General features: G+C 49.7%; 1 protein-coding gene and 1 long non-coding RNA gene across 6 annotated transcripts in view; one reads left to right on the top strand and one right to left on the bottom strand.

Annotated features, from left to right (window-relative positions):
• Positions 1–577: 577 nt before the first annotated feature.
• Positions 578–2,696, top strand: LOC105999021. Its single transcript, XR_001175720.1, has 3 exons — positions 578–690; positions 1,226–1,268; positions 2,625–2,696. It is a non-coding gene; the product is annotated as an uncharacterized LOC105999021 (long non-coding RNA).
• Positions 2,697–6,280: 3,584 nt separating this feature from the next.
• The window catches only part of Per3 (period circadian clock 3), a 42,976-nt gene continuing 27,523 nt past the window's right edge, over positions 6,281–21,733 (bottom strand). For 2 of the 5 annotated variants that reach the window (XM_013034458.1, XM_013034478.1), the window contains 9 exons: positions 18,168–18,300; positions 17,401–17,525; positions 16,874–17,023; positions 15,462–15,692; positions 14,142–14,824; positions 12,886–12,985; positions 12,558–12,738; positions 11,512–11,662; positions 6,281–7,413 (listed from right to left, as the gene is read on the bottom strand). In XM_013034458.1, coding sequence (XP_012889912.1) covers positions 7,321–7,413; positions 11,512–11,662; positions 12,558–12,738; positions 12,886–12,985; positions 14,142–14,824; positions 15,462–15,692; positions 16,874–17,023; positions 17,401–17,525; positions 18,168–18,300 — 1,847 coding nt within the window. In that variant the 3' untranslated portion in view covers positions 6,281–7,320. Of the gene's footprint in view, positions 7,414–11,511; positions 11,663–12,557; positions 12,739–12,885; positions 14,825–15,461; positions 15,693–16,873; positions 17,024–17,400; positions 17,526–18,167; positions 18,301–21,733 lie in introns of those variants that run through there. The other 3 variants (XM_013034449.1, XR_001175733.1, XM_013034466.1) reach the window with 3 other exon arrangements.

Below are 21,733 nucleotides of genomic sequence, written 5' to 3'. Positions count from 1 at the left end.
CACCTGTGGCGGGGCTCACACATGCGCATTAGCGTATGTTGGCAATACGGCAGAGGTCTTTACAAGGGTTTGTTCATGTCTCCTCACCAAGGTCACAGCCATGTGTCTGCCAGTGTGCTCCAGTGAATTCTGTCCCCTGCAGGGGTTATGACCATGCTCACTTCACACACAAACACAACACGCACGCACGCATGCACGCACAGAGCCTTGCTCACACTCATCACAAACCTCAGCCCGGCAGAACTCTGGGTGTTAACAGATTCCCCTTTATCCTTAGAAAATAAAGAATGGCTTTGGAGCCGGCAGTTTGAGCGAGCCGTGCCCGTGGGGGGAGCACAGCAGTTCTTCCTTGCCTCTAACCCTGCACAACCAGCTGCCAAGGCCCCGGACAGCGCGTGTGAACGGGAAGGAGGCGCCGGGCGGGCAGGCCGCCGCGCAGCCCTCCGGTCCCGCTCCCCGTGATTCGTGTGAATTGGACAAACCATGAGCTTCCCGCGTGAGGTTCTCCTGGGCTTCACCTCCCGTGGCTGACACCCTCTCCCCACTCTGCAGCCCCCCAAGAGGAAACCCAGGGAGCTGCAGAGGAGCTGGAGCGCGCCTCACTTTCCCAGGTGCTGCTGCAGGCTCTGGGGGTGCTGGAGCGCCACGGGCCCAGGGAAGCCAGCAAAGGGCTCCCAGCTACTGGACAAGGTAAAATCCTAGGCCCTGTCCTGGCCCCCAGCCCCCCCCCCCCGCCCCAGGTCACTTTCTGACTGACGCCTCCATTTATTTAGGGGCAGGATCCCTAGTGGGTACATTTCCAATGCATGCAAATTTAAGTCATGCGTTCCCCTCTTGCTAAAATCCTTAGTGAATCACTTCATCTTTCCATACCTGTTTCTTCAGTAAAAACGATTCTAAAACACACAAGCAAACTAACCTGCCTCTTGGGGTTATTTTGAAATCTATGAAGATTAGTGTGACCCCAAGGCCGAGAATCGGCTGTCATTTCTCCACGCACTGACGCCATGCTCAGAACCCTCGGGAAACAAGGGAGCCTTTTACTAGTTGTGTAGCCACAGGAGCTCCGCGGCTGAGTGCGGGTCGCTCCTGAAAGCCCCAGCAGCATGTTCCCCGGCCTGGCGTCAGCAGGCCACCGTCATGGCCACACTCTACTGCGCATGCTTCAAAATGAGCATCAGCACAAGCCAGAGATCACAAGCTGCCGTCAACGTTTGTTTTCCAGATGGGGGAACTGACATTCCTAGCACCAGGGGAGACTCCGAAAGGTAAGGGAGTTCCCTGATGTGAGGGTTCCAAGTTCAGAAAGTAGAAGAGGACTGTGAAAATCACAGCCTGAGACAACTGAGCAATTATAGCTGAAACGTGAACGTGTCTGAAACACGAGGGCAACCAGAGCTTGCAACCAGAGCTTGCCTGCCAAGTGCCGGTCTGGGGTAAATTACAAGTGGTAGGTAAGGAGTTGGGGAGTCCCTGCTCCTGAGTCTGCTGTCCACTCGTGTGGGTCAGGGGGGCCTGCTACGCAGCCCACGGCCCGGCAACACTGAAATTGCAAGAAGCTTGTGAGAAATGCGGAACCCCAGCCCCAGCTGCTCCCACAGAGTCAGACCCTGCACCCTGAGTTTCCAGGGCTCAGCCTGCAAGGCACTGTGGTGTGCTGTGGACATAGACATGCTCACAAGCGGAGGACAGAGCCCTAGAAAGGCCTCTCTGGGCCAGAGGAGTGGGGAGTGAGGTTCTCCAGGGGTGTGGCCGGCCCCAGCGGCTCCTGCGGGGCTCTTGGGCTGCCCGTCTGGCGAACCAGTCTCCACACCCTGCCTGTGTACCCAAAAACACAGTGCTTTCACCAGGTGCCGGTGGCTCACGCCTGTCATCCTCGCTACTCAGGAGGCTGAGATCTGAGGATCACAGTTCAAAGCCAGCCCAGGCAAGAAAGTCTGTAAGACTCGGCTCTCCCATAAACCACTAGAAAACCGGCAGTGGCGCTGTGGCTCAAAGTGGTAGAGTGCTAACCTTGAGTGAAAAAGTTCAGAGACAGTGCCTAGGTCTGAGTTCAAGCCCCACAACTGATGGAAAAAAAAAAAAAGAGCGCCCCTCCCAGGCCTGCACCCCTGTGTACACAAGAGTACGAAGCCCCCTGCCCCCACATCAGAGACCTTCCCCAAACACTGACCTGAGTCAGCTAGCGAGGATCTGCTTCAAAACAAGCTAGACACCCCGAACCCCGCGCAGCAAGGCCAGCCGCCGGCCAGGGAGAGCCGCTCTGCTGAGAGCCAGCTCCCAGACGCTTGTCTCAGGATTCCAAGTCAACACCAAGAGCCCAAGGTGACGCGTGCGACGTCACTACTACATCATAGATGAAAAAAAAAACCAAGAGGAAACCTCTAGAGCAGTGAATTTCACACCCAGAGATGCACCATGAGACAGCAAATGTGCAGCGCACTGTCAACGGCTTTTGAACAGTGACAGGCGTGGGGTTCCGCTTGTGAGGGGCCCTGGGGATGGCTGCCGCCAGAGGCAGCGAATGCTGCTCCTCACAGCCCTGGGCTCCACCAGACTAACTTTCTGGGAGGACCTGTAATGCACTGACAAGTAACTCTTGTTCTGGAATGTTCTGGTTTCAGGCTTTCCCTGGACAAGATCCTAGCGCCATACTGAACCATCTCTTGGCAAGAAATAGGAAGCAGCACCAGCAGCAAGGGGCTATGGCCGAATGCTTCTGGAAATATTGCGTCTGACTTGAGGGCCCCCCCCCCAAGCACTTGGTAGATGAGCAACGTGGATGCTGCACCTGAACCCGCGAGGCAAAGCTCCCCCGCTCCCCGCTTCTGGGAAATAAATCCTGTCTTGCATTTTACTTGGTCATTTTACTTGAGCCTCGCTTACAAATCTGATTTTTCCCTCCTTCAAGGATTTCTTGAAACTGTACCAGTTGGGCTGGGAAGTACTGGTGGTGCCTGTCTGCAGCATGTGGGTTTCTGCATATATACATATGGGGGGGGGTGCAAACAGCAAGAAGAGAGTTTTGAAAGCATTTAGCCAAAATCACTAGACTACAAACCACTCAAATAAATGAAGTTAGCGGTATCATGTAGACCCTGACAATGACCATGTAAATGACTTTTGTTGTTTGTACCAGTCCTGTGGCTTGAACTCAGGGCCTAGGCCCTGTGCTGGAGCTTCTTTTGTTCAAGACTAATGCCTACTACTTGTCCCACAGCTCCGCTTCCAGATTTCTGGTGGTTAAGTCTAAAGGACTTTCCTGCTCGGTGTGGCTTTGAACTGGGATCCCCAGCTCTTAGTCTCCTGAGTAGCTAGGTTATAGGCGTGAGCACGGGGCCCTGGTGTAAATGCCTACTTTTAAACAGCAGCAGTGTGGCAGCTTGAAGCAAGGCTCCGGGAGGCGGGGCGGGGAGCCTGGCGCTGCGTGCCTCCCGTGAGATGAGCGTGGGCTGACTGCTCAGCCTCGCGAGCTGCAGACAGAGCCCCGCAACCGCCACTCTTCCAGCACTGAGCCTGTTCTGCTGTGGCCCCAGTGAGCTCCAGGATTATTCATTGAATCCAGGTGACGATGGCTGTGTTTAGGCAGGGGGGGGGGCGGGGAAACCCACTGGGGGTCCAGCTGGCTGAGGCAGGACTTGAATGTGAGGGGGTGAGGGGGTGCACCGCCTGTGACCAATCCTAAAGACACACATGTGTATGCTCACTGTGCCCTCTGGGGCATGCATGTGCGTGCAACAAGAGGTACACACACAAGGAGAAACACACCCACCCACCAGCAGGTGCCAGGAGACGGCACTGACCCTGGAAACATCACAAGTTTCCCAAATTTGGCATGCCTGCAGGGCAAGACACTTCCAGGAGCAGGGGCAGGGGCAGGCTTCCCAAGGAACGGCAGCGAGACGCCAGCTTCCTCCATCGCAGTCCAACACATCTTTCCAGTGATTCCAGGCATTCACCTTGAGGTTCTGGAGCCCCCCCGCCCCCCCGCAGCGGGGTGTCTGACCCCTGTGCCTCGGGGCCAGCTTTGCACCCTGATTTCACAGGCCATGCGAATCCCTGCAAAGTTCAGGGACCTATCCACCCAGCCAGCCGTGCTGCTGCTTGTCAGCTGTGCTGCAGAACAGTGCAAATGATTTCAGAGGCATAACACTTAAGAGCTCTTGGCTTCCGGATCTTGTTCTGAGTCTGAATTTGTGGGTGCTTTTCTGTGGTGCCAGGTTGGTCGGCGCTATAAGCCACAGGGGACGCTGCTAGATAGGAGTGATGTTACTCGGCGAGGCTGGCTCGGCCGGCAACCCACATGGCAAGTCCTGTCGGCCGTGCACTCAGGACCCCGCCAGGCCTCAGGGGACCGGGTGGGACTAAGCAGGATGGGAAAGCGCACCGGGGGCGAAGCCTCCAGCGACTCAGTGCCGGACGCACCGAGAAAAAGGCTTACTGAAACAGCCCAAGAAAACGTCTCAAATTTTGCAGAGTTTGCAGTTAAATGATACCCAATTAGAATACTAACAACCATTTAAAAATGATAAATCCACGTAATTATAAATTAAATTAAAACAAATGTTCAATTTGCACTAAATTTGCCTTGTGAATTATTCTGAAGTTTTACTTAATTCATTTGACTTGTTTTTGTCCGTCATGGGGCTTGAACTCTGGGCCTGAATGCTGTCCCTCAGCTCTTCATTCAGCTCAAGGCTAAGTGCTCAGCTACTTGAGCCACAGGGCCACTTCCCACTTCCTGGTGATTTATTGGAGATAAAAAATTCACAGCTTTTCCTGCCCGGGCTGGCTTTGAACGGTGATCCTCAGATCTCAGCCTCCTGAGTAGCTAGGCTTACAGGCCTGAGCCACTGGCCCGGCTATCAACTTGTTCTTCATAAATCTTGACCTCTGACCCACGAAAAATAAAGCCTTTTGGGTAATATTTATGAAACACTGAAGCCTGTAAAACACAGTTTAGTATCAGCTTCTTTATTATCAGTCATGAATACAAAAACGTTACAGTTTTTCCTGGGCCCGCGGGGGCCGGCACAGCCTCGCCGTGCGCTCGGGCGCTCCTACCAACGCTGAGACCCGAAGCGTGACAAGCACCAGTTTCAAAGCAAGCCTAGCATAATACACACTCCATAAGATGCGTGCTAAGGCCAGGAATGAGCAGCCGTTGGAAAACAATGGAAGAGAGAGGGCGCAGATCATCAGAGAAGGCCAGGGACACGGTCGCCCTGCAGCTCCAAGGAAGGCCGAGTCATACGAACGGTGACCTCCTGCTAAGGTCACCGTGGACAGCACACAGGCTGATCAGTTTTTTTGTGTGGAAACTACCACACAACTTGATCCATCACCAAAGCCTCAGACATCATTTAACTACCAAGATGGAGTAGCATTTGAGAGTTATCTATTTATGAAACAGGAGGATTTGAGCAGCACTGCTTACTGCTAGAGAAGTCCAAGAAATGTCCAAGGCAACGTGAGAACTACTTTCAATAATGCCTCAAGACAGAATTACTACCCAGAAAATAACGACTAGAAAGGAGATCTGGCCAGGAGCTGGTGGCTCACACTTGTAATCCTGGCTACTCAGGAGGCTGAGATCTGAGGATCGCAGTTTGAAGCCAGCCCGGGCAGGAAAACCCTGCATGAGACTCTTATGTCCAATTAATCACATAAAAAAAAAAAAAAAAGCCGGGCGCCAGTGGCTCACGCCTGTCATCCTAGCTACTCAGGAGGCTGAGACCTGAGGATCGAGGTTCAAAGCTAGCACCGGCAGGAAAGTCCATGAGACTCATCTCCAGGTAACTACCAGAAAACTGGAAGTGACACTGTGGCTTAAGCCTTGAGCTGAAGAGCTCAGGGACAGTGCCCAGGCCCAGAGTTCAAGCCCCACAACTGACCGGAAAAAAAAAAAAAAGCTGGAAGTGGAACTGTGGCTCAAGTAATAGAGTGCTATCCATTAGCAAAAAAGCTCAGGGTCAGTGCCCATACCCTGAGTTCAAGCTCCAGGACTGGCACAAAAGAGGGAGTAGAGGGAAGGAAGGAAGGAAGGAAGGTGGAAGGAAGGAAGGATGGAAGGAAGGAAGGAAGGTGGGTCTGAGCTACAGACTAGAGAAGGGTCCAGAAGCCATCATGGACAAAAGGCCGATTTTCCTCATCATGAGGCTGCATTTACAAAAAGCTATGAAACATCAAAGAGGAAAAGTATTTTCCTAAAACAAAACAACAAAAAGAAAAGAAAAAGGAAGTTCACGTGCTGTAAGTTACACAGCAAAGCAGAGGCTCAGCCTTCGCCTTGCTCCCGTGCTCTGCCTGCAGGGTGTGAACCTCACGTGCGGGAATGGCGGGCTTGTGGAAGGAGCACCAGGTGAGCGCTCCGGCTGAGCAGACGCTCACACTCACCCCTTGAGAGGCAGCTCTTGGTGGCCGGGGGAGCCCTGGCCAGGGGGCCTGACTCTTGGGGACGCTGGCGTCCTGGAGGGCTGGGGTCGCTGGGCTCCCTTGAGCATTTTCCTCACTTGCAAACCCCAAACACTTACCCTTTTGCAAGAGCAAACAAAAGGCAGTGCCAGTCAGACCTCTGGTGGGCACGGAGAGACCTCTTTTGAGTCCATTGAAAAGAAAAGGTTAATGGTTAGTTTTGGCAAGACAGCGTGTAAACACATAAGCGTGAAGAACCTATTAGCCTATGTAATATTCGAAACTCTGTACAACCATTTTAAAACCAAATCGGATTACAAATCCGATGTTAATTTTAATTTTCCAAGTAATAAGCCCCTTTTAGCGCGATAGATTTTTAAGGAAATACTTTCAGAAGTTCAATGAAAAGTGGAAAACCAGAATGCAATACATCTCTTGGAATCAAGGTAAAAATGGAACCTAAAGACTTAAGTGTTTCAGATCCACTACCGGACTGGGTGCTGCAGGGTGCTGGGGAGGTGGAGGGGAAGCACCAAGCTGTGCGGCCTCAAAGAACAGGGAGAGTGTGCCAACACCGGCAGGGCGTCTCCCCAGCGCAGAGAGGCCTTCGCTCTATCAGGATCAGCCTGGAACACAAAGGAGGTCAGCTCCTCTGCTCACGCCCGAGCTCACTCTGCTACACTTCCGGTTAGATTAGGTCGGGGGTGACACAGGAAATAAAGTTCTGTAGTCCACATACCTCTTCAGAGGCAGTCCAATCCTTTGAGCAGGCTGCTAAGCTAGAGGGCCATTCTAATGGGCAGTTTTAATGTGTCAGGAACAGGAGACTGTTGATGAGGACTCTGGTCACGCCAGCTGGGGTTCAGCTAGACACAGAGGCAGAAGCTGAGGGGCGAGGGGACATCTTCACGGCTGCTCAGCTGATGTCTTCTCCTGGATACAGCCCACGGGCTCTGCAGAGTGCTCAGCTGAACTTCTGTTTGCACAGGCAACACGGCTCTCCAGAAGAGAACACAAGCAGGTGTGTTATTTGATGCTAATGCCATCTGAAGATTTGAAAGTCACGTCTGCAACGTCCTGACTGGCTCCTTCAGGTCTGACATACCCATCTTAGCATTCTTTACCACCACCACCAGGCAACCACGGACACCGTTTAAATACTTTAGCCTGAGTCATGCCGGGGTTCATCCCTCATCTATTTTTCTATTAATTTATTTTTACTTATTTATTTTTTGTCAGTTGTGGGGCTTGAACTCTGGGCCTGGGCGCTGTCCCTCAGCTCTTCAGCTCAAGGCGAGCGCTCTACCACTTGAGCCCAGCGCCACTTCCGGTTTTCTGGTGGTTTATTGGAGATAGGAGTCTCACGGTCTCTCCAGCCTGTGGCTTTGAACCATGATCCTCAGATCTCAGCCTCCTGAGTAGCTAGGATGACAGGCGTGAGCCACCAGCGCCCGGCTTAATTTTTTTTTAAAATAAAGACACAGCAAGTAGCAGAACATTGGCTTTTTGGCAAGATCTTATCTAGCCATCTTCAAACGACATACTCATTCTTTTCTTTGAAAATAAGATAGGGAGAGGATTCTCAGAGAAGGCAGAGCAGCAGTGACCATGTCATAACTATTTCTTTTTTGTCTGGGCTTGGGCGCTGTCCCTCAGCTCTTCAGCTCAAGGCCAGTGCTCTATCGCTTGAGCCACAGTGCCACTTCTGATTTTCTAGTGGTTTATCGGAGATAATAAGAGTCTCATGGACTTTCCTGCCCAGGCTGGCTTTGAACCATGATCCTCAGATCTCAGCCTCCTGAGTAGCTAGGATGACAGGCGTGAGCCACCAGCGCCTGGCTTGTCATAACTAAGGCCGGCCCTCTCCAGAGGATAGCTTGACTCACTCTGGGAGCTGCGGTCAATCTGGAGGTGGGGAGCAGCAAGGCATGCGTTCCTGAAAACAGCTCAGGGCCGGCCATTAAAAACCCAGTCCTCCAGAAATTAGAAAGCGAGGCTCTGCCTGCTGCCTGCTTCTATCTTAGAGGGGTGGGCAAGCAGGGGGACAGCCTTTGCTGCACCCCTCCTCCTCCTTTACCTCAGCTGAAGGAACTCCAGGAGATTTAAAGAGCCAGTGCTCTTTGCTTTCTATGCAGACTCCACCTTGGTTTTTCTCTTTCTCTCTTTTGGGGAGGCAAACACTTAAAATCTAGGTGACCCTAAAGCACCCACAAGTCACCACACATGCCCAGGTAAAGGTGCAGCTATTATATGAAGGAGAGAGGGAGAGAAGGAGGGAGAGGGAGAGAGGGGGAGGGAAAGGGAAAGAGAAAAAGAGAGAAAGAGAGATCTTTAGATTTTATTTTCTGTGATCTTTGAACGAAGTGCAAAAATAAATGTCAGCAAACCCTGGGAAAAGGGAGTCTGATTTCCAGTCTGAACTCAAATATCCAATTTTCAAACAAAAGAAAAATTACAAGGCCCACGAGATATAAGGAGGTACAGCCCATTCACTAGGAAAAATAAACCAGCAAATACTTCCTAGGAGAGGAGGGCAGACTTGCTAGACACTTTCAAGAAGCCATCTGTAAGACGTTCAAAAAACAAAAGAAAGACACAGAAAACAGTAACAACCACCCTTAAAAAGAAACCAATCTGGGCACTAGTAGCTCAGGCCTATAATCCTAGCTATTCAGGAGGCTGAAATCTGAGGATCAGAGTTTGAAGCCAACCTGGGCAGGAAACTCGGTGAGACTCTTATCTTTAATAAACTACTCAGAAAAAGCCGGAAGTGGTGCTGTAGCTCAAGTGGTAGAGTGGCAGGCTTAGCACAGAGAGGCTCAGGGATAGAGCCCAGGCCCTGAGTTCAAGCCCTAGGATCTGAAAGAAAAAAAAAAAAAGATGGAGCCTGGAAAAGAGGTTAAAAGACACGATTCAGGGGCTGGGAAGGTGGCTCAGTGGTAGAGCGCTTGCCTTGCATGCTCGAGGCCCTGGGTTTGATTCCTCAGCACCACATAAGCAAAAAAAAAAAAAGCCGGAAGTGGCGCTGTGGCTTAAGTGGTACAGTGCTAGCCTTGAGCTGAAGAGCTGAGGGACAGCACCCAGGACCAGAGTTCAGGCCCCACGACCGGACCCCCCCCCAAAAAAAAGACACGATCCAGTCCCTTGCTCTCTACAAAACACTCAATTAGACCTACACAAAAATAGGTTGAAAGTGAAAGGATGAAAGGATCTGTAAACGGTGACTGAGAAAGCAGGGGTAGCGACAAATAAAGGCGTGGCATGTGGTTCCACCCATAGGGAGCCTATGGTGGCCAAAGTCATGGAAAGCAGATGGGGAGCGATGGTGTCCTGGGCATAAATGTTCAGTTTTCCAAGATAAAAGGAGTTCAGGAGATAGATGGCTGCACGGTAATATGGACATAAATTAACATCACTGAATTGGACACTTAAAAATAGTTAAGAAGCTGTGCCGCAGAGGCTTATACCTATAATCCTAGCTACACAGGAGACTGAGACCAGAGGATCACAATTTGCAACGAGCAGATCAATCTGTGTGACTCTAACCGCCAATTAACTAGCCAAAAGCCCTAACTGGAGGCATGGCTAGGTAGCAGAGCACCAGCCTGGAGCGAAGAGCCCAGAGAAGGCTTTAGGCCCTGAGTTCAAGCCCCAGTACCCACACACAAATGAAAAGGTTAAGGAGTAAATACAAAGTTATTAGCTTATTGACAGTAAGTATTAAATACTGTTAATTATAATAAGGGGTACTCCTTTCTTACCCACAATGTTATTTAATCTTCAAAGAGGGGTATGAGGGCTTCAGTGACTTGTTTTCTTCATAACCCTTAACTCTTTATTTTTCTGAATATTATCTTACCTTAATTTTTTTCTCTGTTTTTTGACAGTGCTGGTGTTTGTCCTCAGGGCTGCACGCTTGCTGGGCAGCGCTCTAACCCTTGAGCCACACCTCTGGCCCTTTTGCTTCCCCCCCCCCCGAAGGTGGGGGAGTGCTTGTACTGGGGCTTAAACTCAGAGCCTAGGCACTAGGTCTCTTAGCTTGGTTAACACTCTATCACTTAGCTACATACAGTTCCACTTCTGGATTTTTGCTGCTCAATGTGAAGTAAAAGTCTCCCAGACCTTCCTCCTCCGGCTGGCTTCCAACCTCCATCCTCAGATTTCAGCCTCCTGAGTAGCTAGGATTACTGCAGGTGAGAGCCACGTGCCCGGGTGCTTTAGCTGTTTTTTTTGCATTGTCTGCATTTTTACTGCCTGGCCTGGGCCGGGACTCCCGTGTGTACTTTCTGCACAGCTGCGGGGCCAGGCGTCCAGCTGAGGAGAGGCCATGGGGGGCATCCCCCTCAGCTCACAGTCCTTCCACCCAGCTTCCTGAGTAGCCAGTGTAACAAAACGAGCCGCCACATCTTCATGTTTGGGAATGAAGATCCTTATTGGCGCAATCATCACGACAGCCGCGATCACCACCAGCTGCAGCACCGGCAAAGCAAACTTTCAGCCTTCAGGATTCACTAGAAAGACTTTGTCACTGCAGAAAGACCACGTGGGCCTAGCTACTCAGGGGGCTCAGACCTGAAAGATCTTGGTTTGAAGCCAGCCTAAACAGCAAAATCTGTGAGACTCCATCTCCAATTAGCCACCAAGAAGCTGGGCTGCAAATAAGTGAGCCAAGGCCCCTGTGTTCTAGCTCTAATACCAGCAACAAGAAACCCAACCCACGGCTCCACTCAAGTTCCTGGTAGGAGGAATCCCTGGGATGTGACGCTTGTGTCTTCCATTTTAGAACCTTCCAGACCTGTGTGTGTACACTGCACAGCTCCTGTCCCGCCCCCTCCCCTCTCTGGCCAATCATCAGATCCGGCATCTCAATGCCAGCCAACGGTAAAAGAAAATGGCGTTGAAGAGATCCGTATTCCAAGTTCAGTGAACTGTATAACCTTAATGAACCGTTTAGTATCTGCAACCGTGACTTCACTGCTTGCCAGTAAAGCAGGACACCAACGACTCCACGGAGGTGGCTGTGAGGGTTAACTCATCCATGGGGTCAAGCAAAAGAGCCCAAGCGTGTCACTGGATGATGGGCGTGACTGTGCTTACTGGGGTAGGAACTCCTGGAGGGATATTCTGGCTTTGAATCCAAGAATGCACCTTGGCCAGCTCCTCCTTCTGCCCGGGAGAAAAGTGGGGCTGATGCCGCCTCATGCTTTCCAGCCGCTCCAGATCTTCTTTCAGCACAGCGTCCTTAACCCTGAAAATGAACACCAACCCAACCCGAATGAGGCCCGTTTTCCTCTCCTCAGCTGAGAACGGCGCGGCTGGCCTGCTGCTGTCCCTCACACCTCCTGTCCACCGAGGGCCCACACCGAAACACGACGGCACTGTTTCTTGGTCAAGCTGCTAGAGCCTCCCTTTCATGCCTGGGGAAGTGTGTGTCACGTTTTAATGCACAGACAGAAGGCACAGAGCTCCCCGCCACTGGACGGCACTGTCCTCCTTCCTCTCCCCATCTCCTGATGACTCCCTGGGTTCCTTTGTCTGCCACTAATCTATGTAGTGTCATCAATGCAGTCCCTGCCCCCCCTTTTTTTTTTTTTGCCAGTCCTGGGCTTGCACTTAGGGCTTGGGTACTGTCCCTGAGCCTCTCTGTGCTCAAGACTGGCACTGTACCACTTGAGCCATAGTGCCATTTCAGGCTTTTTCTGTGTATGTGGTGCTAAGGAATCAAACCCAGAACTTCAGGTATGCTAGGCAAGCACTCTAAAACTAGGCCACATTTCCAGCCCCAGACCTCGCTTTAAGAAAGCATTTGTTGGGGCTGAGAAGGTGGCTCAGTGGTAGAGCGCTTGCCTTGCATGCCTGAGGCCCTGGGTTCGATTCCTGAGTACCACATAAGCAAAAAGAAAAAAGCTGGAAGTAGCTCAGTGGCTCAAGTGGTAGAGCTCTAGCCTTGAGCTGAAGAGCTGAGGGACAGCGCCCAGGCTGAGTTCAGGCCCCACGACCGGGCCAAAAAAAAAAAAAAAAAAAGTATTTGTTGCTTGACTTCAAACGAATCTGAAGACATTTTTCTAAGAGTTATGTATAAAACACTTAACATCATTTTATATGACTAGGAACCAAGAAAGATCCCAAGTGAGTTTTCATACCTCTCCGGCATCTGATACGTCATCAGCACCCGCTCCGGCGTTTGCTCTATCATTCTCCAGATGGACTCAGCGGCTGGCCTGGGCAAAGCTTTTTCCTGTACACCCTGAGACTGCTGCCCATTTCTCGAGATTTCCAAGGAATAGTCACTGCTAATGAAGGACATACTGCTACCACTGCTTCCTATCAAAAGTCAACATCAGCAAGTTACGACACAGCCATGAGACCCATTTCCAGGCAGGACTTTGTTCTACTACAGTTTTAGCAGCTGGCTTCTGGCTCCCGGCACCCAGCCTGGCAGCCACCACCCGGGCTTTCCTGGTGTACTACCTGCGGCTCGGGGTGGAGAGTCCTGGCGCAGAGGTGCCGTGCCCGGAGCCCCAGCAGCTGAGAGGCTGCTCCCGTCGCCGCTCTGGTTTGTGGTATGGGGCTGGAGGGAAGAACACAGAAAGGCACTTTACCACTCCAGGTCCAGATGACTGGCAGACTGTCAACCTCACATGCTGACAGGAATGCCACATCCAGAGTGGGAAGACAGACTTTCAGCCTGTCCTCAGGAACTTGGCCAAAGTTCCCCTCAACACAAACAACAGGCACCCAATACAGACGACAGGCACGACTGTTTCCTGAGCATCGCTGCGTGCCAGGCATCACAAAGTGTGCTTTATTTGTCACTTGCCAGATGCATGCCAAGTTTTTGTCAATTTTAAGCACCATGTGGAAAATATGAGGAGTCAACAGTGCACAAGACAGAGTCCTGGCTGTCTAGCGCTCAGGAGAGGTGCATACAGAGGCACCCTGTAAACATCACATCTGTGATCCCAGAAGAAGCGATGGGGTACCCATCTTCCATTCTCCCAATGGGAAAAAAGCGGAGGAGGTCTAAACACCCTACCTCAGCCATGCCACCTAAAAACTACTGATGGAGCGTGCAGCGAGCAGAGCCTTGCTCCGCCGTCCAGGCCTGCTCACTGCGTTACGTGGCCTTGCTGCAGCGCAGGCAGCCAGGCTTTCAGAGGCGAGAGCATGCCTTGATTTGGAGCCAGTGAAGAAAGGCATGATACTTTCAAGGGAGAAAAACTTGTGTAAATACTCACACATCTTTTATCTATTCTTAAATATAGGAATGCCAGGCTCTAAAGTTCACCTTGACAAATCTGGAGAATGTTTTTTAGGTAGAATTTGAAAAGCTAAAAGAAACTGACCAACATTTTTCTGTTTGAAAATGGCCTTTGTAAGCCTGAAATGATAAACTGTCTACTCTGTCGCACCATGGGGCCTGGCCCCTCTCACCAGCCCCAATCCCAGTTGGAAGCGAGTACTTCACAGGCAATGAACTGTGCATAGTTACCTGGATAGCTCATGTTAAAGGGCAGAGGAAAGCTAGAAAACCTGCACAGGTGCACAGGATGCTTCATTTCTGCTCTGTAAAGCGAGTCAGGTGAGGCATGATGCTTGTGTAGCGCAAGGCTTCGTTTCCATCTCCTGTGACGCGGCCGCCCACCGGGGCCGTGTCAGGCAACCCCAGCTTGGACGGGAGTGCGTATGCACGTCCTCCTCGGTGAGAGGACACCAGCAGCACTTACACGTCTGGGCTCCGGGCAGGCGCCCCTTCCCGCTGGACGTGCAGACTCGGAGGATGCGGGCATTTCCTCCTGGAGCAGGTTTAACTGTAAGGGGGAGCTGCTCCTTGAACCAAGAAGTAGGTGCTCTCCACTCTGTGTCTCCCACTTTTCCTCTGCTCTCCTTTGGTTGCTGGCGTAAGTAGGTGGCTCCAGGTTTGGAGCTGGTATCGGGGTTGGCACTTCAGGGGAGCCTGGGTCCCCCAGGAACAGATACGGAGAGGATGGCGGTGGCCACAAGGAACAGACAGCAGGGCTTGGGAGGACAATGGTCATCCGAGTATCCACATGGGGGGGAGGGGGTGCTGGAGGAGCCTGCCGGCTGCTGGCCAGGGGACATCCGGGAGCAGCCGCCCAGGCTGTGAGGCTGCCTCCTCCCACTGAGGTCAAGGCCAGGAGAGGACACACTGGGAGGAGGTAAGGGGCTTGGCTGGGGACCAGCAGGGTAGATGGGCTGGGAAGGCCTGAGGCGCTGGGGGAGGCGGCTGTGGGAGGCCCCCAGGGCTGCACACCCGGGAGCAGTGCCCCGGCATGGGGACAGAGGCCAGGGCCGCAGCTGCTGGCATCCAGTGGCACCGGCAGCCTCTGCCGTTTGTGCTGCCCTTTCTTGCTCCAAGTTGATCTGCTCTGCTTGGAAGGAGAAGCTCCTGAAAGGGTAAAGATGGAGGCCGTTATGGAGGCTAAAACCCCTGAAAGAGAGTACACTTACCCAATGACAGGAAGTAATTACAGGGGAAGACACGTGCCAATTTGTAATTATGTGTATTACAGGCACGGCAGAAAATGACTAACGAAAGTCTACACATTGGTGCTATAAAATACCAGCCCATTCCAGTATCCCCATCCGTTTCTTACATAAATCAGTGTCTTAGATCCAGGATATAAGACAGATCCTGAATTGCTATTGTAAATGAAATTATTTCACCCTCTCATTTCTTGTAAGCACAACTTGTACTGTTTTCTTTCTCTACATCCTCGCGTTCTACATCTGCAGAGTCAACCAATGGAGGCTGTTAAGTATCTAGGAAAAAGATTGCACCTGTACTTGAGTGTGAGACGTTCATTGACAGCACAGGCATGTTTTGCCTGTCAGCACCTGAGCAATGCAGCGTAATGACGCTTGTGCTGTGCTAGGCACTGTCGATCATGGGAAGCATGCGCGGGTTACCTGCACGTCTGGCCCTGTTACAGGAGAGACGGAAATACCAGGACTTGACCGTCACTGTGGGGCTGTGGAATCCATCACTCCCTAATACATTACCACATGTGATTTTGATCAGCTACCTTGGACGTAGGAGTATTTTGCTTTGCTTCTACTTTCTTGCTGAAGATAGCAGCTATAGGGCGATGCCAGGATCTTCTCCCGAAAGCTGTCAACATAATTCTGTTCTTCCTTCTGTGTGTGGGCCGACAGCACAGCTGCTGTGAGCCCGACATGTCTCATCTCCTCTGCCGTCAGCGGAACAGGCCGCGCTTCCAGGGCCCAGGGCTCACAAACCATGGTGGCATCCTCTGCTGAGGTCAAAGAAGGGGCCTGCGCTCTAAGTCCCATCAACTACTTGTATTTAGTTCTACTTTTTATATTGCTTCTCAGTACATTTTTATAAACATTGCTATAACTTCTGGAACATTAAAAAAATCACAAAAATGTTGTTTCACTTTTTTGTACAAGTATATACACATTATAGAATAGTAATCAATACATGTATATTTATTTACTCTTGCTTTTATTATATTTTCTAGTGTCCCTGATTTTTAAACCAATTTATCTTTGAATTTTATTTATTTTTTTGGTCCGGTCGTGGGGCCTGAACTCTGGGCCTGAGCACTGTCCCTCAGCTCTTCAGCTCAAGGCTAGCACTCTACCACTTGAGCCACAGCGTCACTTCTGGCTTTTTTCTTTTTGCTTATGTGGTGCTGAGGAATCAAACCCAGAGCCTCATGCATGCAAGGCAAGCGCTCTACCACTGAGCCAACTTCCCAGCCCCTGAATTTATTTTTAACTGTATTTTTTTTTGTCTTTTATTTTTTGGTACTGGGGATCGAACCCAGGACGTTGCACTTGCTAGGCAAGCGCTTTGCCACTGAGCTACATCCCAGCCCTTGAATTTATTTTTAAATAGCTAGTATCTTTATATATTCAACAATCAAATATTAAAAAGTGTTTGCTGGGAAGGTGGCTTAGTGGTGGAGTGCTTGCTTAGCATGCATGAAACCCTGGATTTGATTCCTCAGTCCCACAGAAATAGAAAAAGCTGGAAGTGGTGCTGTGGCTCAAGTGGTAGAGCACTAATCTTGAGCAAAAGAAGCTCAGGGACAATGCCCAGGATGAGTTCAAGCCCCAGGACTGGCCTACAGGATCAGTCGATGTGTTTAAAGCACTGAGAAGAGCATCTGTCTTGAGTAGTAGTGACCAGCCCTCTGCTAATCTAGTGTTAGCTATTATTATTACAGGTTCCATTTTCTTTTTACCTGTACTGGGGCTTGAACTCATGACTTCATGTTTTTACTCGGCTGGCTGACACTCTACCACTTGAGCCATGCCTCCAGTCTGTTTTTTTTTTTTTGCTAACTAGAGAAACCTTCGCAGACATTTCTGGTTGGTTTGGCTTAGACCAATTAATAAAACATAATGACATTTCCAAGAATAAGTGAGTCTTCCTGACTTGTTTTCTCAGCAGAGGCAGAGGTGGTACCTGGGTGCAGGGGCAGGGCACAGGCAATACTGCTGCTGCGGCACGGGCTCACGGCTGACCCTACGCTCAGGGCGGCCATGGACATGGTCCAAGCTCCTCCGCCAGTGGCTGGCATTTCCACAGTTGGTCTGGCTGTGTTCTGCGCAGCAGCTGGTGATAAATGAGAAACCAGTTGTGAGAAGAAAACTCCCAAGAGGAAGCTTAACAACCAAAACAGTTTTTGGAAGTCAGTGCCTCACACCTACAAAGCCTACTGGCTGTAAAGAACTTACTACGGTACTAGGACTTTGTGATGGCAATGAAATAAAGAGGAGAAATCATAGAGGGCTGGGTATGGTGGTGCACGTCTGTAATCCCAGCACTTGGGGGACCTCAAGTTTGGGACCAGCCTAGGTTACACAATGAGATAGCAAGACCCTGTCTCAAAAGGAAAAAAAAATAAAGGAAACAGAGTAGAATGGATATGTGATGGTCCTTTGACCATCTTTGACCACCTTTGAATCCGGCTGTGAAGACACTGCTGTTACCTTGCGGTGTCTGGCCGCTGTCTGCCTTGTGGCTCTGTCTGTCCTCCTCTGAGGATGAAGAGGTTGTATTTGTACAGGATATACACTTCCTTTTCAGCGTGGGGATGCTGTAGCTCTTCAGGTATCTGCAACGACAGAACAGGGAGTCCCTCCTCCCCTTCCTGTCCCTTGGATTCTCTCCCCATTTCCGTTTGGGGTTTTTATTACTTTGTTCTTTGATGACATCTATCTTCATCCCAGCCTGGATTGCTGGATTGTAACATCTCTTTTACTATGGCCTAGATCATCCCAGCCTACACCATGTCCGTGTGTGTGTGTGTGAGTGTGTGTGTGAGAGAGAGAGAGAGAGAGAGAGAATGTGTACTGGGTCTCATGCTGATGCCCAGGCCAGATGGGACCTTAATTCTCTGACCTATGCCTGGAATAACAGACTGAGCTCTGTTTCTCATTGGTAGAGATGGAGTCTCATGAGCTTTTTACTTGGGCTGGCCTCAAACAGCACTCCTCTTGATCTCAGCCTCCTGACTAGCTAGGATTATGGGTATGAGCCATATACATAGCTTTACATCTTTTCAGCTCTGGACTTATCAACTGTCCTGAAACTCTTCCAGAGCAAGATCATCTCCTATGCTACCACCACGTGTTCAGCAAGCACTGAGTAGTATGTGGCAGGCTATCCTTAGTCAGGAATGGACAGCTACTCAAGTTCTATGGAGGCTCCAGAGTCACAAGGCACGTGCATACATGATTACATTTGTGTCTTATACCTGATGACACTATCGATGCAGTTTATCTGCTGATAGGATGGGCTATGCTGCTCTTCCCTCAGGTCTTCACAAGGCTCAGTGTGCATGCTTTTGTTTTCCAAGGTCTGGGAGGAGATAAAGGCCTTCTGTGCATCTGAAAGAGTGAAGGGACATGCCGTGAAAATATGTAGCATTTAGGTTAAGAAAATGGCTAGTACATTAAATGATGGTACTTTATGACATATATGTCAACAGAGGATTATCCAGGCATTGCACGTAAGCTCAGATCTAAATGCACGAGAAGAGAGAAAATCCACAATCCATAATAGTGCATATGTACACATTACACAGAATGACACTGGCATTTAAAAATGGAGGGAAACTTGTTTCAGGCACAGATTATCAATGCAATTGTTAGGCAAGAGGTGGACGGGCATTTGCCAGTGTCAAGCTGACACTCACTAGACATTGATGCACTCTTCAGTTTTTGCGGTACAATAAGCGAACACCACCCATGGGCACTGATGCACTCTATAGCATAGGCTGTACTATCAGCATATACCACCACAGACACTGACTGATGCACTTTATAGTGTATGTTGTACAAACAGTATATACCACCAGACACTGACTGATGCATTTGACAGTGTATTCTGTACAATCAGCATACACCACCCACAGGAACTGATACACTTTACAGTGTATTCTGTACTATCAGCCATGGGCACTGACTGATGCACTCTACAGTGTATGAACCCCCCCCCCTCACCAGTTAGCACCATGAGAGTAAAGCACTCATGAAGTAAAGCACATCTTCTTTCCTATGCAGAACCTGGGTGCAGCAGAAGTTCTATAGTATTGTGGACTTTTTCTCTTGGAGCTGCCCTCAACAGCAGTCACTATCATGACTCATTCTTGTATCTATTTGTATTTAAGCTGCTAAGTATAGCTAGTATAAAATCAAGATCAATCATGAATTAAAATCCTATGAAGAGACTGGACACTAGTAGCTCGTGCCTGGAATCTTTTTTTTTTTTGGTCGGTCATGGGGCTTGAACTCTGGGCCTGGGCGCTGTCCCTGCCCTCTTCAGCTCAAGGTGAGCACTCTACCGCTTGAGTCACAGCGCCACTTCTGGTTTTCTAGTGGTTTATTGGAGATAAGAGTCTCACAGACTTTCCTGGCTGAGCTGGCTTTGAACCGAGATCCTCAGATCTCAGCCTCCTGAGTAGCTAGGATTACAGGCGTGGGCCACTGGCGCCCGGCTGCGTGCCTGTAATCTTATTGAGGAGGCTGTGAGAATTGTGGTTCAAAGTCAGCCAGAGCAGGAAAGCCCATTAGACTCATCTCTAAGGAACTGCTAACAAGCCTAAAGTAAGCTATGACTCAAATGGGCAGAGCACTAGCCTTGAGCAAAAATGCTCAGGGACAGTACCCAGGTCCTGTGTTCAAGCCCCAGGACCAGGAAACACACAAAGCCCAGCGAAGGCTGTCCAAATCTCATTGCAGACATGTGGTGAAGAGACAAGGGCCTAAAACCTGAACTCCTGTACAGGTGAGATGAGACCCGAGGAGAGAATCCTACAAGGCATGATGTTATGGAAACCAAGAAAAAAAGCTCAGGAAGGAGCAACTCCATAATCAAGTACTGTGGGCTGCTGTTGTACTAACAGAGCAGTGGCTGTAATTAAGAAAGGATATTCTGGCTGGTCTGCAGAGGCTGACTTGTCTAAATTCAGAAGGATCATGGAAAAAGGACTACGTGCATTAACTCACTCATTTTACATAGGAAAATATTTATTTATACTTACAGAAGTCTCAAAAGCCAAGTGCTGGTGGCTCATGACTATAATCCTAGCTACTCAAGAGGTGGAGATCTGAGGATCAAAGTTTGAAGCCAGCCCAGGCAGATAAATACAAGAGACTTCCTGTCTCCAATTAGCCAGCAAAAAAAAGCAGAAAGTGAAAGTGTGGCTCACTCAAGTGATAAGAGTGCCTGCTATGAGCAAAAAAGCTGATCAAGAGTGTTGAATCTCAGCCAGTGCAGGTGGCTCACGCCTGTAATCCTAGCTACTCAGGGGGCTGAGATCTGAGGATCACGGTTCAAAGCCTGGGAAGGAAAGCCCGTGAGACTCTTATCTCCAATAAACCACTCAGAAAACTGGAAGTGGTGCTGTGGCTTAGTGGTTGAGAGCTAGCCTTGAGCTGAAGAGCTGAGGGACAGTGTTCAAGCCCCATGACCAAGAAAAAAAAAAAAAGCTAACCCAAAAGGTCCCATATTGTAGTCATTTTAGTATACTTCCAATCCAGTGATTCTCACACACCAGTAGGATTAATAATCCTACTGACCGACGAAAAAACGAAAAACCCCGAAGGAGTGTAAGTCCCTGAGTTTAAGCGCCAGTACAAGCGAAAACAGAAACAAAACCTGTAAAAGCAACAGGGAATTCCCTCACTATCCTCACAATGAAACGATCAAAAATAAGCATTTACCTATGGTACAAGCACACCAAATGCAATACAGACTTCACTTGGGTTTTTACTAGTTTAACACTAAATGTAGTTTTTCTCTTCTGGGATCTAGTCCAGGATCTCACGTTGAATTTTGTTGTCACATGTTTTTAGCCTACTACATCTGGTGGCTTCTCCATCTTCATGTGTTGCTCATTCACTCATTTATCAGTATTGGCTCACAGGTATTTGTTGTTCAATAATCTCATATAGTTTATTGCTCAAAATACTGCAGTCAGGGCCACTAGGAGCTCCTTCAGGTCTTTTGTGGCCTTCTGACATATCAGTCCATGTTTACCTTGGATATCTCGGACATTTTCTGACTTTCTGGCCCTAGTTCCTTTTATTAAAGAAATGTCTTTAGAAACCAAGACCTGGGGGCTTGGTGCCCATTCTTGTGTAGATCACCTTAATGGTCAGGGCTGACAAATAACTAGCTCTCGTCAACCCATCAGAGAACATGCCCACGGGCTCCTTCCAATGCCACTACCTCCAGTCCAGGGCCACAAGTAATTCTAGCATTCTTCCTTTAATTATTTGCAAGTTCTATAACGGTGAGAAATCTGGTCCTCAAACCAATTTGTTCAACCTTAGAATGCATACAGACTAGCTTCAGAATCTAGTGGTGTTTGTCCCTGTTAGTAGTTAGTTCAAACACTTTCTAAACCGCTTAGCTCTCTGCTTCCCTACTTTCTTTAGTACGCCTGTGCATTATAAACACTCAGATTCGGTAGCACACTTTCAGCACTTAGAATTCCCCCAGCTGTCAACCCTCCCCTCAGTCTTGGTACCTAACCCTTTAGAGGCCGCTTTGCTTCCTGTGGTTCCAGTGGGTGGATTTTTTTTTTGCAGGTGGTGGTGAGTGAACCCTGGGCCTGACAATGTTATGTAAGTGCTGCGCTCCAGAGCTATACCAGTGAGACTTCTGTGGTTTCGGTTACCCGTAGCCAACCGCAGTCCAAAAATAGCAGGTGGAACATTCTAGCTGTAAACAATTCCTACGTTTAATTGTGCACTGCTCTGGATGGTGTGATGAATTCCCACTGCTCTGCTCTGTCCCACATGGCATCATGCCAGG

Source organism: Dipodomys ordii, unplaced genomic scaffold (assembly GCF_000151885.1).
Source record: "Dipodomys ordii isolate 6190 unplaced genomic scaffold, Dord_2.0 Scaffold6, whole genome shotgun sequence".
Classification (NCBI taxonomy): domain Eukaryota; kingdom Metazoa; phylum Chordata; class Mammalia; order Rodentia; family Heteromyidae; genus Dipodomys; species Dipodomys ordii.
This window is presented reverse-complemented; position numbering and strand designations above follow the sequence as displayed.